Source organism: Etheostoma cragini, chromosome 5 (genome assembly GCF_013103735.1).
Source record: "Etheostoma cragini isolate CJK2018 chromosome 5, CSU_Ecrag_1.0, whole genome shotgun sequence".
Classification (NCBI taxonomy): Eukaryota; Metazoa; Chordata; class Actinopteri; order Perciformes; family Percidae; genus Etheostoma; species Etheostoma cragini.
The window spans coordinates 21,764,374-21,781,514 of record NC_048411.1 but is presented as its reverse complement, the minus strand read 5'-3'; the positions used below and the strand labels follow the sequence as shown (position 1 = coordinate 21,781,514).

General features: G+C 39.4%; 2 protein-coding genes across 3 annotated transcripts in view; both read right to left on the bottom strand.

Moving 5' to 3' along the window:
* The window catches only part of LOC117944324 (cytadherence high molecular weight protein 1-like), a 12,224-nt gene extending 9,423 nt beyond the window's left edge, over positions 1-2,801 (bottom strand). For both annotated transcript variants that reach the window (XM_034870981.1, XM_034870980.1), the window contains exons 1-2: positions 2,531-2,801; positions 1-319 (exon numbers count right to left, since the gene is read on the bottom strand). The exon at positions 1-319 is cut by the window's left edge and continues 554 nt beyond it. In XM_034870981.1, coding sequence (XP_034726872.1) covers positions 1-319; positions 2,531-2,575 — 364 coding nt within the window. In that variant the 5' untranslated portion in view covers positions 2,576-2,801. The remainder of the gene's footprint in view (positions 320-2,530) is intronic.
* Positions 2,802-13,802: 11,001 nt separating this feature from the next.
* On the bottom strand, positions 13,803-16,933 carry si:dkey-283b1.6. The gene is made up of 4 exons (XM_034872127.1): positions 16,800-16,933; positions 15,327-15,423; positions 14,548-14,830; positions 13,803-14,286 (listed from the first exon to the last, which is right to left on the bottom strand). Exons 2-4 carry the CDS (start codon positions 15,353-15,355, stop codon positions 14,182-14,184), a joined length of 417 nt encoding a protein of 138 aa, XP_034728018.1. The 5' UTR covers positions 15,356-15,423; positions 16,800-16,933; the 3' UTR covers positions 13,803-14,181.
* Between the last annotated feature and the right edge of the window lie 208 nt (positions 16,934-17,141).

The window sequence follows — 17,141 nt, the reverse complement described above, 5'->3', positions numbered from 1 at the left end:
CCGGTGCTGGGATCTTTACTTGAGCCGGTGCTGGGATCTTTACTTGAGCCGGTGCTGGGATCTTTACTTGAGCCGGTGTTGGGATCTTTACTTGAGCCGGTGTTGGGATCTTTACTTGAGCCGGTGTTGGGATCTTTACTTGAGCCGGTGTTGGGAACTTTTCTTGAGCCTGTGCTGGGATCTTTACTGGAGCTGGTGCTCGAGCTTTAGATGCTTTCTTTGGACTTGCTGCAGGTGGTGCATTCACTGCGATCCCGGGACTCGCTTTGACTTGAGGATTGGCTGCATGCTGCTCTTCAAGGGCTCTCCTCTGAGCCTGCTGTAAGGAGGGAAAGACACCAAAAACGCCTGGGTCAATGATTGTTGTCTTCTCATTACAGTGGGAACCACTTTTAATTTTCTTGTCATGCACTCATCCTGCAGCCATGACTTTTTCTGCTGCAGAAAATTGTACTTCACATGTTCGTTAGTACAATTAAATATGTTTAGGGGAACTTGACTAGATATTTTCTCTCACTAGACTGATTCTGCTAAAGTTTGATATCTGAAAAATAGTTTGAAATCCTGTGACACTTAATTTACAATGGCTTTAATGGGTCTAAATGCTACTAAGTCCCTCATAGTGGTCAGATACTGATGTTGTTGTCAGTCTGCAGGAATACCAGGCATGCCATTCTACATGTTTTTTCTGCTCAGGACAAAATCCCCTCAGGCTTTAATGGAGATTTTAGGAGTGCAAACCTCTACAGGGAGGGGCTGGACAACTGGGAATGAGCCTAGCAAAGCTTGTTAGATAATGGGAGCTAATTAGTTGAATCAAAGCAGTACTGACAGGTCTGGTGAAGCGGGAATGGAAAAACGTGCGAGTCAGCAGCACTGATGGGTGTCCCGCAGGCCAGACAGTGGGCCTAATCACATCATAATCAGGTTATAATCAGGTTACAATCACTCCCCAAAAATGCTTTTGTTAGGCTGACAGCCAGTTAGTGCAAAATGCCTTTCCCTGTACACCTAGCTAATGTCAAAACAACCCCTCCCTTACCTTCGCCCACAAATAGCTTGCTTTAAAAATTGCTACCACAGAGTAATATATACATTTCAAATAATCAAAGTTGTTAATTGTGTTTTTTAGGCTGAATTAAAGGAGGCCCAGCTACTTTATAGTAGGTGCTTCCAGAAAGGCATGTCTGAGGCACATTCAGCTTTACATCATTAAGCAGCTCCTTTCCTTCCGGTGCTCTGATACTGCAACGCAAGAAGGAATTGGTGATAACATCCAGCTGTAAGTGACTTCAAGGGCCATTTTTAAGTGTGAGTGTCACTGGCAGTCTCTGAGAGAATCAGAGAGACTGTGCAGACTCCAATCTGGCAAAACAAATGCAAGACATTCCTTTAGCCAACACACTACCAAATACAGTGCTGTGAGGTGCTGAGAGTCAGGGACTAGCCAGAGAGAGGCTCGGGAGGGGCGGCGGAGAGGTCTTTTCTTGCTGGAGGACTGGGCTTCATGTTAATGTTGAAGCAAATGGTCATTTGAAGTTGTAATTAGATAATGGAGCATTGTTTGAAACTATTAAGTATTTTGATTGGAAGAAATGATAGAGAACCATGTTTGGTGGAGTAACCTTTGCCCTCTTAGAAAATAGAGCCTCCTTGTTACCTTCTCACTCATACAACCATCCCCCTCTGACAACTCCCACTCTTATTTGGGCACTGAATGTTCAGAAGTAGAATGCATGGATGTACAATACTGTAAAATGTCTCCCAGTTCGCTAGAAGAGGTTAGGAGTCATGTTTGTCAAATATCGTTTCATTGGCTTGCTGCTGCTATATGTTAAATAATTACAATTATTGAATACTTAAGTATAGCTGTGTCTCATAACTGAAGACAGTGAGTACTATATGTACTGTATAGTGTGTACCCGTGTGCCTAAGAGATGGGGGGGCAATGTATATATTTGTAGATTTTTTTTTTATGTTGCACTTTTACGCTCACTATAATTAACCAGTGAAATAAACAAACCTGCAATATCCATCCTACCATGTTTACTGTTTTATCCAGAGCGTGTTGAGAACGCAATTGGTAGTTAAGCCAAGAAGTTAACAATTTTCTTTGTCTCTGGTACCTTCGAGTCCATTTTTTAGTAGACACTTCTATCTTGGTGAGATTTTACGCACGGAGCTTGGAGCGCTCCTCGGAGTTGAGAGCGTCACAAAAAAACAACAACGAAGTGAAAACATTTTTTTTTCTCACTTTTCTGTTGATTTGGCTATTAGGAAAGGGTCACAAAAACAAGGTTTTGTCTTATGGGGAGTAAACGATGAAAAAATAAAACATACAAAGCCTATATAAAAAAAAAAGAACGCAATAAAAAACTGTAGGCTACAAAATATAATTTTCCTCGCCATTTTCCAAAAGACTGACTTAACTGATTTGAGATCATATTCCCATTATGTCCAATAGACTTTGGATGTGATCATGTCAAAAATAAAAACCTAATGGGGAAAAAGAGCGCCTGCCACCACTTACCACCCTCCTCATGCGACGCTTGTTCTTCTTCCTCTTGCTGGGCATTTTGATGTGTGCTGATGGAAAGAAGTAAAACCGAAGAATGAAACGAGCAGAGAGAGACCGAGTGGAAAAAGTGGATCTTTATAAAGCCCCCAGTCTTTCTGTTACCTTTGCATCGAACCTATGGGGGGACTGGGATGAAAGATGGGGGGCGTGGAGAGACAGAGAGAAAGCAAACACACCCCTACGTAACACACATGCACATGCACTACAGCCCAGTGAGATGACTGAACTTGAGCTACCTACTGGCTGTATGTTATGCAACCAACACTCCATCAGCATACATTGGAGAAAGGGGAACAGAGAGAAAAAGTTGTCCGTGGGCTTGCTAAGTGCCACGCCCCATTTTCTGGATCATTTAGATACTTTTTGACTCGTGCACATGCCAACAACGACGCACGTGCTCTAACATATTTTTTCTATCTTGTCTTCTCTACTTTTCTCACTACTACAGTCAGTTTTGTAAAACAGAGATCATAAAGCATGCTGCCATTCAATTCAGATTTTATTTTAGAGAGAAAACCAACAAGAGGAAAACAGACCCTCTTTTATACAAAACAATGTGTGCTTCTGACTTTTTTTTTAATTCATTGCAATCATGAAGCCAGAGAATCGTTGTTATTGTATGTGTCTCCTCCATCGAATGAAGAGAAAGAAAGCTTGCAGATGTGTTAACGCCCACCGCCCCCCTGCACTGCATGAGTTGTGTGAGTATCCATTGTCTCCCACTCCTTGGGTACAGCCATAGCTACTCATGCATAATTACAGAAAGGAAGAAATACATGCTTTATTGTGTCACTCACTATCTTAATCATGTAAAGGAAACATTGGACTTACCTAAACATGTTATGCTTCACAGGTTGCGCAGTGAAGGGAAGGTGCAAGTTAAGTTTGTATTCGCATGTCTGGTCTAGTGTGTGTGAGTTTTCAGTCACAGAATGGCAGTCAGTCTGTATCACTGTTATACACAATCAGAGGCTACTTATTCCATTTATCTCTGCTTATTGGATTTACAATCTGAATTTTGCAGTCATATGTAGGTTTTCTTTTTTTTTTACAAAGAGCTTTATTAACATTTTTACAAAACACTAGTTGTAAACAGTAGGCTGCATACATTATTAGAGAACAAAAGTGTGAATGGGCTAGTAAAGTACAAATAATAAAGTGCACATTGTAAAGTGCATATAAAAAAGTGCAAAGAGTCTCTTAACGTTCAATACATCACAAGGTCACAATGTTCCAAGGAAGGAGCTGTTTTTTGTCCACAGATCTTCTTCTCCTTAGTTCAGTGAGCACTTGTATGCACACGTTTTTGCTGTTGAATGATCATGCAGCATCTGGTCTTCCATAATTTGAAGCATGCAACACGGATGATTATTTGTATCAGTTCCTTGTGTTTTTCTAGTACACTATCACCAATAATAAAAAATATTACAGATTTATATGAAAGATCAAACGTTACAACACACTTTTTACTTGTCCCAGACTTCTTTTGCACTGTAACGGCCCATTAAGTGATAGTGTTGTGTATGTGGGTTTACCACACACTGGCTGTACCGCACACTAATCTTGTTAACTTTTAATTTCAAATTGGTTCAGGTGTAAACTATCAGAAGTGGAACGTTTTAACACGTATTTGTGTCACCATCTTTCTATGATATGACTGGCTTTTTTCTTTCTGTTATTATATTCTACTGCTTGTTTAGATAGCAACACAGGCACAATCTTCTAGCTTAAAGTGTAACAGGACTGTGTTAACATTGTAATCAAATATATAAATGAAAATAGGTTGAGTATAACTCATACATACTCTATATACTGTATATGTAAGTATAGGATGCATTGTACTCAGTAGGTGAACTCACAGCAGAGCAATGTCAACGTGTTAACTAAAGTGGACACGTTTAGTTCAAGTCGCTGCAAATAGAATGTTCTTTAAAATGTAATCATTCTAACATCCTTAGCAAACCAGTTCTTCCCCGTTTCAGTGAACTCATTGGACAGAAATTAGCTTGTTAGACAGGAATTCAAAGTACCTGTTACATCATTGTATTCCATTCCCATATACAGTTGAGGCCGAAATGATTAGCCCCCTAGGAATTAGGGAACATTTTCCCAAAAGTCTTCCTAATGTTGGCAGCATGATAAAACTTGATATAATCAAACATTCACCAATGCTATTTAGTAGCTTTTGGTACATTTTGGAATATAATATACATTTTTAGGCTTGCTTTGGATCAAATATAGTGAAAAATGGGCTGACCATTTGAAAGATAAAGATGAGTTTTGGAAGTCTGTGCTTTGGTCTGATGAGGCTAAACTGGAACTGTTTGGGCACATGGATGTTGCTTATGTTTGGCCAAGAAAGGGAGAGCCTTCAACCGTAAGAACACAGTTCCCACAGTTGAACATGGTGCTGGGAGCATCGTGCTGTGGGGCTGTTTTGCAGTTTTGCAGCCTTGTTCGGATGCATGGCATCATGAAAAAGGAAACTTTTGAGGGATAATATGCAGAAATCTGCTTGTGGTCTATCCTTAGGTTGTCGCTGGGTCTTCAAACAAGACAACAACCCAAATCATACATCGATATTTGCTCCAACAAGTCCTGAAGGATACCAAAACCAAGGTCCTGGAACGGCCCGCACTGAGCCCAGACCTCAATCCTATTGAGAATCTGTTGCTGGTGTTCAAAGTGAATGTCCATGCTCGAAAACCACGCATTTGGACCATCTGGAACAATTTGCAATGGAAGAATGGGCCAAAATCCCTCAGACCTGTGCCACCCTAGTAAAGAACTACTCTAAGAGCTTGTTGTCAGTTGTGGCTCAGAAAGGGTACACTGTTGACCATTAATGGCCTGGGGGCTAATTGTTTTGGACGTCTCATTTTTGCCCTTTTTTGTTTCAACTCACTGCATCAATAAAATATCCCAATCATTTTGTCTTTGTTATGTTGAAAACAAATACACTATAAACAGTTGATGTTAATAGTCATTTTCATGGAGAAATCATGAGTTTTGTATAATTTTATAAGAGGGGCTAATCATTTTGGCCTTAATTGTACTATGTCTCACCAGTGTGAAGTACTACAATTCTTCAAATGTAACGGGTCAATGTAAAAGTTGTGATACTAAAATTAAGTTATTAGTAGTTATTAATCTCATTATTGTGAGTTTTTAATGAACACAGTTGGGACGTTAAAGCACATTATCACTTTAATGGGAAAATGATTTTGTTTTTACTTCAACCACTGTGTGTTTATTTCTCAAAAAGTTTCATCAAGCTAAAGCTCAAAGATATTTCCTGAATATTTAAAGAGTAGGGAGGGGAAATATGCTTATGAACATACCAAATACCGGGGTTCTATGTTTTTAGTGTTTTGTTCAGGTCTAACTTGTTTTTCTGTTCATCAATCTTTTCTATACCTTCTATACACAAGTGTGTACTTGTGTCACAGAAGAATTTGCTGCAGAGTTGGTTAAGCAGGTTTGTCAGGTGTCCCACCCCACCCACACACACATATTTGAAGGGTACCCTACAAGTCAGTGCAGTCAAGATACTAATCTTATCGGCTTCCTGTCCAAAATTTTAATTGCTCTACTGTACATGTCACCATAAGAGGTTTTGTTATTGTAGAGCTGCTTGTGACCAAGAGGTTACACAACTTGGAAGTGAAAAGATCATAGCCAGGATAAAACTATTTGCAGCATGAAAGTGGAGGCAGTCTCAAAGTCTAAATGTGTGTGTTTCCAAATTTTAAGTGGGAGTGTAATATTAGGCCGGGAAATTTTACCTCCAAGACCTTTTGGATGTGTTGCCCATTAATCAGGAACAGAACCTTGTGGTACTCCTATTTTAGTCTTTAAAAAAGAGGAGTTCTCATTATTAATAACAACACATTGCTCACGGTTGGACTCATAATAATTGAACCACTGTAACCTTTTATCAAAAAAGTTATGAATAACAACATCATGATCTAATGTATCAATGCCTTTTTTTAAAGATTGTTTTGGGGGCTTTTCCCTTTATTGGTGACTGAGGATAGACAGGAAAGGGAGAGAGCAATGGGCAATGACACGCAGCAATAGGCCACAGGTCAGATTTAAAACCTGGCCGCTGCAGAACTCAGCCGACATGGGGCAAATGCTCTTACTGGGTGAGTTAGAGGCCACCCCAAATGCCTTTTTAAGAACCACAAAAACCCAACTACTTCACTCATGTCACGATTTTAGCAATTTTAGCTGTTCAACAGGAAACCAATTAACAGTCAGGTCCTGGTGAATGGATGTGAAAAACAACTGGGGTTTGCATGCAGCCCAACCAATGTTAGAGAGGTAGCTGGTTGGTGTGAATTGCTGCTCAACATGGACTGTCCACTCACACATGAATCATTATATGAAGCAACAGCTAATGGAATTAAACAAACAAACCTGTAGACATGTATAACAACAATAGGTTTAAAAAAAAAACTAAATTGTAGGATGAGAAGAAGATAGCTGTCATTTTAATACACTGAGAAACACAAAATAGTTTTTCAAAAATGAGTGAATCTACCGGTCCACTGGCACTGTTTATGTAGTATTCAGGCAGAGTAACACTGAGGCCTCTCAGAGTTTCTCCTGAAGACTGCAGGCAAAACAGCAAGTGCTTTAAAAACTTTCTGCTATCAGCTGGTCAGAGGAGAATCATTGTCTTTAAATAGTCGTATGATGTTTACCTGTGCTCAACTGGGTAACCACACACACACACACACACACACACAGGAATGTTGTTCGTCAACAAACCCCCCTCTCCATGGTTACCTACCCTGTCCCATCAGTGCAAACACAGTAACACACACAACAGCTTGCGAGGTCTCTGACAGTGCTCAACAGACCCTTGTAACACCTCTTTCACACCAATGACTCGGGTTGAACTAGGGTCATCTGACCCATGTTCAACTCCTATTTTGTCAATTCAATCCAAGCCAATCAACACGGGTTTATCCCTGCATGACAATTCAGATACGATCTGGGTCACAACCCTAGAGCTCTGCATGTCAATGAGGCGACCTCACGTGCTGGAATGGGCGAAGGGTTTCCATGTAAGATTCAGTGATCTGCTAACATTGTTGCATACTCCAATCCAGCTCCACACCACCAGAACTAGTGTGTTGTACTTAAATTCCTAATTCTTCAGTAGGCCCTGACCTCTGCAAAAGTTGACTCTGAGTCAACTTTGGAGGATGGGCAGAGTGGTGAACATTGAGGCACTTTTGCTACTTTGAACAGACTTCACTCATCCCACTGTTATCATGCCACTCATAGGGGAGGAATTGAACCAATCCGCTCTGCCGTTATAGAAGTGATCTGTAAAAAAATCCAGCATAAATTACAGGGGGCCAAATCTGAGCCGAGTCGATCAACGTCAGTTAAACACTTCAACCCTAGTTGAGCACTCGGAGTGAAAGCGGTGTGTGATGATATCTTTTGACCTACCCCACTCTGTCCCTCTCTGGCCATACATGTTTACTTAAGACCTCAGACATTCCTGAGTCTCACTGACTTCAGCCTAACATGGTAGTTTAGTTTTAAAAATGATTGCTGGTGAAGGTTGTTCAGATGTCAGCAATTGCAAAAACATTTTTGAGTTTTTATAATGAGCTTTTGCCTGAATCAGGTATTTTAGATTTGTTGCTGTGAGCGAAGGGTACTTTTATCTCTTATCATGCAAATCAAATTCTTGAGACAACTAAAAATCCCACATGCACGAGATTGTCTTCGAAACACTTCTGTGTTGGTTTCTCCAATTTTGTTGAGGAAGGAAGTTTTGCCCAACTGTTTGCATATTGCCTGGACCAGCCATGATTCCACCTTAACCAGCATGGTTCAACTCATCGCTTCATTATCATTTAATAATTATAAATTAGTTAGCAAATAGCTTAGCCAGCTCATACTGGAACAACCATTGCCGTACTAACCTGGATGGCTCGTAGCGTACCTTCCCAGAGATGACAAAATATGGACATTAGCCATTCTTATGTGTTCATGTCTATCCTTTTTGTTTGTTTGTTTGTTTGTGTAGTTTTTTAAGGGAATATACCATTCAGTCAACCCAAATCTTATTTAGCATGAATTAGCCGTTCTTTAAAAAAGAAATTGTCCGTTTGACCACTTTTAGCTGTAGAATATTTGGCTATAAATGAGATAAAAATCACTGCGCAGTGGATAAATGTGGCTGAACACAAGAAATAAACCCAAAAGCCAACCAGAGCTTCAGCAGTTGAATTGAGAAACTTTAAATAAAGATAAAGAAAACCTTGTGTATGGAGGGTGCGTTAAGGGCCAATCCCATCCTGTCACTCAGCATGTTGTCGGTTAGAATGCATCAGTGTGAATGCTTTTTCCTGACACATTAATGGTTTTGCCAAAAAAATACAGAATAAAAGTCTACACAGTTAAGAGTTTGTTAATAAAGACTCCAAGTCCCAGTGGTGATGAAAGCCAGACGAAAAGCAATGCAGGGAAAGACTCACCGAGAACGTCATCAGACAGTGTAACGCCAGAGGCTCTCCAGTGTGTATTCATATCACAGAGCCACGGGGGAGGTGGGATAAAGAGAATGGGTGGAAGGCGAGAGATGGGTCACCCTGGTAATAATAGCAACTGTGATCAGCTATCATTCAACAGAGAACAGACTTACATACACAAACACATACCTTTAGCAGCTCTCTGGCTCTGACACTCTTTTCTTTGACCGACATGCTCACATGCACAGACACAAAAAGATCCCATTCCTTTTCATGCTATCCTTGCTTCTCTCTGCTTGTGCAGCCCTCAGGGGGTTTTCTTACTCTAAATCTATTCCAGGATCCCACTTGTCTCTTCCAGAGCAGCAGTACTAAAACGTACAGCACCAGAAGTCACTCAGAAAATGTGCTACTTTTTCTCAAATTGGCCACATCCAACATTAACTTTTAATCGTGCGCTAAACTTTTAATGGTCTCTCAATGTTTCCAGCCTCTGATAGTTTGCTTGTTTGTCCGCCAGCAGGAATTAAAACCAGATTTTTTTGTGATTTAATAGAAAGACTGACTTCTTAGACAATGTTTACAAGTGGGCGGCTATTTTCATAAACAGACATTTGTACCTCTCCGTTTTCAAAAATAACATGTGTGCATGTGTACCCGTGTATATATATTCCGTCAATGCTGTCAAGAGAATGCCAAACCTGTAGGTGGCAGTGTGTGAGAAGCTCAAGTCAACGGTAGGGATCAGAATCCCTAAAATGGCAAATCAACAACAAATCACTTCTTTTTTCTGCTCTTCCTCACTTCCTTGGCTGCCTAAACCTACATTTGTCTCAGTTTACATGCAAACGCACAAGTTGAATGTTTTCTTTCAATCTCCACTCTGTCAAATTCTTCGTTTGCGTGTAAACAGAGGGCAAAAACATTTTTCAAAATTACAATGTACCATATGATGTGTAAACGGTCCTTTAAACTGCCCACATGTGGGTCATCAGTACACATGATTGAGGAGAGGTTATGTATTCTTAAAACCCACAAAACAAGGTTTTTAATTTTAGTCCAGGATCCCAAAGACTTTGAACATAACACATCCTGCTAAGTGACTGAGACATGTCAAAAAAAAAACCACTATGGATAGAACATCTAGGTCTACTTTTCACTTTGATGTAATAGTACATGCGTGTAATTTAAAGTAATCCATTGGGTTTGAGTGTTTAACTCAATAGTACTGTGAGAATGCATCAGAATTCAGAAGAGTTCTTAGAGCAAGCAGATCACTTTTCAAGGAAACATCCATAAAGAAGTTTTGGAATATCAGCAGTTTTAGAAAAAGATTTCAGCTATATTTGCTTTCTCTTAAGATACAGAAACACAGACTGAGCACTAAATAATCAGGATATTGCAACTTTCCTTTGATAAATTCAATTGTGCCAACTCATTTAAAAGATTTGTTGCATTCAACACTACACACAAATAGACAAAACCCAGAACCACAATCAGACAAGGAAGTTTCATCTGTGTGTGTGTGTGTGTGTGTGTGTGTGTGTGTGTGTTTGTGTGTGTTTTTGTGATATGTTGATAATAACTTCTTGTTGATACATTTCACAATACATTCATTGTAATACACTTGATTGAGATTGTAAAGACTGTCTTTTGATTTTCTGTAAAATACACAGGAGTTGTAATGCCACTGAACACCCACATAGGTGTTTTAAGTTAATCTTGTGTATTTTTTTGCAATTGTGGGCATCAGAAAAACATTTTTTCCCAGTGAAAACATCATCATTCACTTCACATCATGTGGGATTCAGAGGTAGGAAAGTGGGGCTAGATTTTGCTAACAGAGTTTCTCAGTTGGTGACGCATTGTTGACAACTGACTTACAGAAACACGACTTACGATCATTTAAATGGGTTGAACCTTTCCTTAATATAGAAAATGTATGCATACATGTAATATATGCGAAACGTCCACAATGTGCTGTCAATTTAGGTTGCGGTCGTCCATTGGTTTCAACAGAGTAACTTAAATTATAGTATAAATAGTATAGTATAAATTTGCTATTGCCAGTAATAAGTAATCCAATTCAAGTCAAGTAGGTTGTTTTGTTTTCAAATGTTTTGAGCTCTTGTACAAACTGTAATGTGGAAAGTAACGTGTAATTGAAGAGCTTTGGGGTGTCCTTTCTTATTGTGGTCTCCTTTTTTTCCCACACCTGATGCTCTGGGCCATGCCCAACAGTTGGTAGCAGTAATGCAACAAGAAAAGAAGAACACGCAATCCTGGCAGTCGGAAAAAAAACGTAATCACGGACCGGTCCCTGATATTCCCAGGTGGCATGAACGGACCATTAGACTTCTTCCCAGGACTGTGTGGGTGTGTATAGACTGATTGATTGACATCATATTGAGTCTCCAATTAGCTTTGTTGCACCTGATACAGCACGGCAAATAACACCTATATCATTTTTATTGGTAGAAAGGATTTGTGACCTTATGAATTACCATCAAAGCTCCGGCCCACCTTCATCCTGAGCAGAGGTCTAATCAGCCAGAATAAGTAACACCTGAGGGGTGTTCAGGGCCTTTTATTTACTGAACAACAAGATGGTACTAACAAGAACACAAGTGAAGACACGTCAACCACAGGACGCTTACATGCCGCATTATATCACTCCTGTTTGTTCCTTTAGAAGTCACGGGATCAAATGTTGGGCTTTCATTCAGTATGATACAGTTTGAATTTATAAAAATGAATTAAGTCTATGTGCAGCCCTCCTTTAGTATGTTAAGCAGGGGCCATAACACATCACGGTGAAGGAAGCTCTTAGGTTTGTACTTGCTCAGATCTAAAAAAAAAAAAGTATAAATAACATGCCACTCACTTAGGAAGATGGTAAAAAAAGGTTTTCAAACAGCTGAATGATTAGCAAGGCTGCTGATTCACCTGAACCTTGAACCTCCCTCACTCCATCAGGTTTATATTACTTACTTGCACCATCAACTCTCTGAATCATATTTTCCCATTGATAACATCTTAAATACTTCCAAAGCCAATAATTCAGTGGTCCAATGGATTCAAATCTTCATACATTAATCCTACACCAAATGTGGTTTGGGAAAATGTGTGTTTTTCTTCTAAAAATCTACTATCAAGCTGCTCGGAGGCAAGACACTTACCTACCAGCTGCAGTGTGGTTGTGCTTAAGGTAAATAAAAATTAAATCAAAGGAAAGAGCTTCCTGGATGTGACATAAATGAAAATATACACTGTCCATGAGTCTGCACACTTCCACTGCCCTCTAGTGTCTAATTTGCACCATACAATAACAGACATACTTCTATGGTCCTGTTGGCAAACCAAAACTGTCTAAGTCATAGCATAGTATATATATATATATATATATATATATATATATATATATATATATCTATATATATATCCATGTATGTATAAGTGGAGAGGATTGTCTCTTTTGAAGGCTGCAAGATCACACCTCATCCAGTTACCATTAAACAGAGAGAAATTGACACGGTCAAGCCCCTTGACATACAGTATATAGGATTACAGCTCATGTGTCAATGCTTGGAACCGACATGGGAACGTGTGTCTGCATGTCGGCCCGTCAACACTAGTGTTATTAATTGTAGACACCTGCCTGTCATAAGTGTTCTGGCTTTCACTGAACCACTGCAGTACTTTGGCTCTGTTAGAGAAAAAGATATGAGTACATGAGAGGTGATTAATGTATGTCCCAAAAATTAGATGCTAATCAATATTAAGCCATAATTTTAAAACAAAATGAAATTAGAATATACACCAGTCGTGTGTTTGCAAAAAAATCAAATATGCCTACCATTTTGGTGGCATTGAGGATGTCTTTGAATGCAACTAAAGTTCAAAAATGGTCTGTTCGGTATGTCTCTGATTTATGAAACTCCACCAACTAGAAGGCCTCTCCTTGCCATGTTTAGCAGCTTTAAAAGTTAGAGAAAATTGTGAAGCATAATGAAGACAAAAAAATGCACATACTGGATGTTACAATCTTGAGAATTCAGGGTTGACTAAACTTCCCTGGGTGGTTGGAGAAGTACGTGGCTAACATGTGTGTAAGTCGTACCTTTAGCGCAATAGTGAAATCTGTTCGACTGAAGATAAATGACAAAAATGTAAATGTCTGTGCCTAAATTTTAATTTACAACATATAGTTAATTTACAGTGCAGTATTTAAACATAAATGTTATGCACATATGATATCATCACTATGAACTGTTTTTACATGGAAATGTTGTACAAAATGTAAAATATGACATAAAGGTAGATTTCTACATTCAGCCTCTGATTTAAACTATACTACAGACATATGTTTGGAGTGACACAAATGTGTTGTCATTCTATTCAGGGATCTGTTTGTAGACCAGCTACTAAATACTGTTACTACAAATTGTCTCCTACATAACTGTGTATCTTCTAACTGTATGCACATTATATTAAACACAATAGATAAACTGGTAAAAAAAAGGGATGAGAAAACTTTTAATGGCAATTCTCTACCCCTCCTCATGATTCAGAAGGCATAAGCCATAACAAAGTGCTTTATAAATGGCCACATAGTGGCACCATTGGATTTACCTTCACATTTAATATTTACATTAATTTCATTAATAGGCTTACCTTTAATGTGATCTTTACTAGTGAAATATCAGACAGACATGCGAACAAACCAAAAGAAAAACCTCTTTGTTGGAGATTATATAAGATAGGAAAATGGTGCCCTCACATATCCCATTTTAACAATCACCATATAGAGCCAAATAAAATCTATTTCTACTTCTTAGTGTTTCAGTGGCTCAGAGAATGTGCTGTATACTCAACCAGTTGTAGCTTTAAACCTGGTGCCATTTCTGAAGCTTTAATCCCCTTTGTGTCATCATCGCATTCATTGCCACAATGAAATAAACAAGTTTGATAATGAAATAAAAATAATCTTTGAAACAATATAAACAACAGCGCCAGTTCACTCATGTCCATGAAGCAGTTCAATAATCAAGAGTGTCCATAACTTCCACACAGGCAGTGTGAGGGTCCTGGCTTATTGCTGGCTTATTGCTGTGTGTGTGGATGAACCATGTCTGTGTGAGGTTGAGGATAAACAGGGACATTAAACTCTGTGTACGCGGGTGGAAGATCGTCAGGCTTCAATTCCAGCTGAAATACAAAGGAAGAAACGCAAGGTCAAAATCTAAATAACCAGAAATAGCCTACACATTGTAGTTGACATTATGGTTTTCAAAATGACGGCGCGCTGGGCGCAACAGCTCATATGCTTCCTGACACAGTGCTATATTTGTTCTACATTTCCTTGCATAATTTGCCTGCACATTGTGTCAATGACATTAAAGTTGAATTAAACTGTTTTGCATTATTTTGTGCATTATATTTGAGGATTCTGACTAGTAATTTTTTCACCTCATTATAGGAAGGTGGTGGCCCACAGTAGACAGCATTGCTATATTGAGGCAGTGTGGTGAGCTCCTGGCTGTATCGAGGCACCCTGGGGTGGTCTTCGCTGTCCTGGCGTGACAAGCTTCCATGGAAAGGGATGAAAAATATGGGGGGAGGGCGCGCCTCCTGGTCAGTGCGTCGCCACACCTCCCTCTCTATCTGGTCCTCTCTAAAGCGAAAGCACGCCCTGCAGAAGGTTGTGCAGAACATGATGGAGAGGCCGAAGCCCATAATGCCCAGGAAGATCCTTAAAGAGGAGGTGGAGATAGGGAAGAGGAGGATGAGGAAGATGGAGAAGGGTGCAAAATGGTAAGATGGAGAGAGGGAAGAGATGAGGCAACGAAGAAAGTATCAACGGGAATGTTTAGCTGTAAAATGTGATGACATTTCAGACTTGGGACTTTGGGGATATTTTTAATATTTGTAATGCATTGCTCATGTAACATATAAAACATGAAATATGTCTTTACGTATTAAAATAAAATGCCTTAATGGTCATTTACATATTTTGCCATCTTCATCCATTGTGCTTGTTTTGTGGTAAAGTGAAGACTGAGGAGTTTACACTCTTTTCTTTTTTGATGAGATTAAAAAGAATTGTTTGAAGAAATGGTGTATTTCTAAATTGTTAACAATCTCATTTAATCGCTGGGTCCGCCCAATGAGGAAGTAAAGCCAATGTCAACAAAAACAGGTTGAATTAATCACCACAGAAATTTACATACAAAAGAAATGTGCCTTACTCTAGAATGGGAATATGATTATCTGCCATTGTTAAAGCTGTGTGGATAAACTCCTGATGGACCAAAATGGAAGTGGAGTCAGAAAAACACTACGGACCTGAAGGGGAAACAGGCAAACATTTTGATTTTGCAATCAGTTACACATTTTCTAAGTTACACATCCTTCAACCTTTATTGTGAGTACAACAGATAATAGACTTATATAAGTACATCTCTCACTGGAAGTTTGTCCTGTTGTAACCTCACAAGGTTTTCAGTCATTTAGTCTACTTACACTGGTTGGTGTTACGTATTGTGCAAAGATTTTATGATTACAACGTGCTTGTCAGGTGATCAACAGGAACATTATAGTGCATAAGGAGATCAGAGTCATTGGTTTCAAAGTATAAGATGTGGTCTGAATTGGATTTAGCTTTAAACTTATTTTAAATTTTTGGGTGCCTCAATCGCTCTCTTGGTAGAGCAGGTGGCCATTTATGCGCAGCGGTTGCAGGTTCAACTCCACGGTGCAGCCCTTTGCTGCATGTCATTCCCCCTTGTTCTCCCCTTTCATGTCTTCAGCTTTCCTATATAAACAGAGGCCTAACATGTATATATACTGTACATATTAAACAGCAAGACATTATCTCTACCTTGGTTATTTTGTTTTCAAATAAAGTGGTTTGAAAAATATCCTCCTGTCTCTATAAACCATTTAAAATGCATTAGTACAAGCTGAAAACAGGGCTGTTCTTAGTCCATGAAACGTTGATGTTTCAGAGATCTTTTTGTTTTCAAAGGACAGCAAATAAATTACACGTATCAGGTCGGGCAATCAGTGGCATACAGTCCCCTCATGCTGTCACCACCCTTGAAAGTATATCACTGCTCACATCATTTATATCAAATGGAGATTTGCCAAGCTTCAGATTAACACCCCAAAAAGTGTTCCAGAAACAGTCATTATGTGTCCCCTGCCTCAGGTACCACTAACCTACAGTGCAACCATGTCATTGTTAACAAGTTGTAACTACACAGTTGCTTAATTTCCTGTCTTCCTGTCAAGGAACCTTGTGGCTGTGTTAACTAAGTTTATCACAGGTTTTGAGATGCATGGTAACATCAGCTAAACTAAGAAGAAGACAAATGTTGATCAAAATTGACTGAACTTTCTCCCTTTGCCACCTGAATTCTCATAGTGTGGCGCAAGTCCTCAACGTGATGTTGAATCTGCACACACAGGGGAACAAACTCTACATATTTAGAGGTGGTCTGACGTTGCAATGTTTTATATGCTGAATAGATTATTAAACCAAAGCAAGGTGAGGTCAAAATACCCAACACATGATCAGTGAACAGGGGCAAAGTCTGTAAATGCTGACTAAACAAATAACCCGCTTCTGCTTTGAGATACTTCCTAATGAGGTTACATTTTTTCAGCTTTAGTAATCAAGAAGAAAAATGGAAGCAGAAACACAAACTTCAGGCTCTTACCTTCAGTCCAGAGAATGGAGACGGCTCCCCTCAGGTGTACGACTGGGAGGGTAAACTCACTGGAGCAGAGTGCCGTTTCTATTGTGGGTGCGTCGATGAGGGGGCAGTGTGTGTGCGTGCGTGCATGTGTGTGTGTGTGCGCACAGTTGAACGAATCTATGCTCACATATACAAATGTATGCATGTTTTATCAGTTGGACTATGTGTTTTATTAGTTTGTGCTAAAAGTCCACCAGTAGAATTTATGGCAGCATTAGAAGATTTAAAGTAACAGCTACCACAGCTGTCCACAAGGCCTCAGGTGAGATGTACAGTAACTTATAACCCTTTGACACCTGGAGC

Excerpts from the sequence above, each read along its gene's own strand:
- si:dkey-283b1.6 (XM_034872127.1), bottom strand. The coding sequence starts at position 15,355 with ATGGCAGATAATCATATTCCCATTCTAGA. Across the intron at positions 14,831-15,326 it reads AATCATATTCCCATTCTAGA|GATCTTCCTGGGCATTATGG; the intron begins GTAAGGCACATT and ends CTCCTCTTTAAG. Across the intron at positions 14,287-14,547 it reads CACCACCTTCCTATAATGAG|CTGGAATTGAAGCCTGACGA; the intron begins GTGAAAAAATTA and ends TTTGTATTTCAG.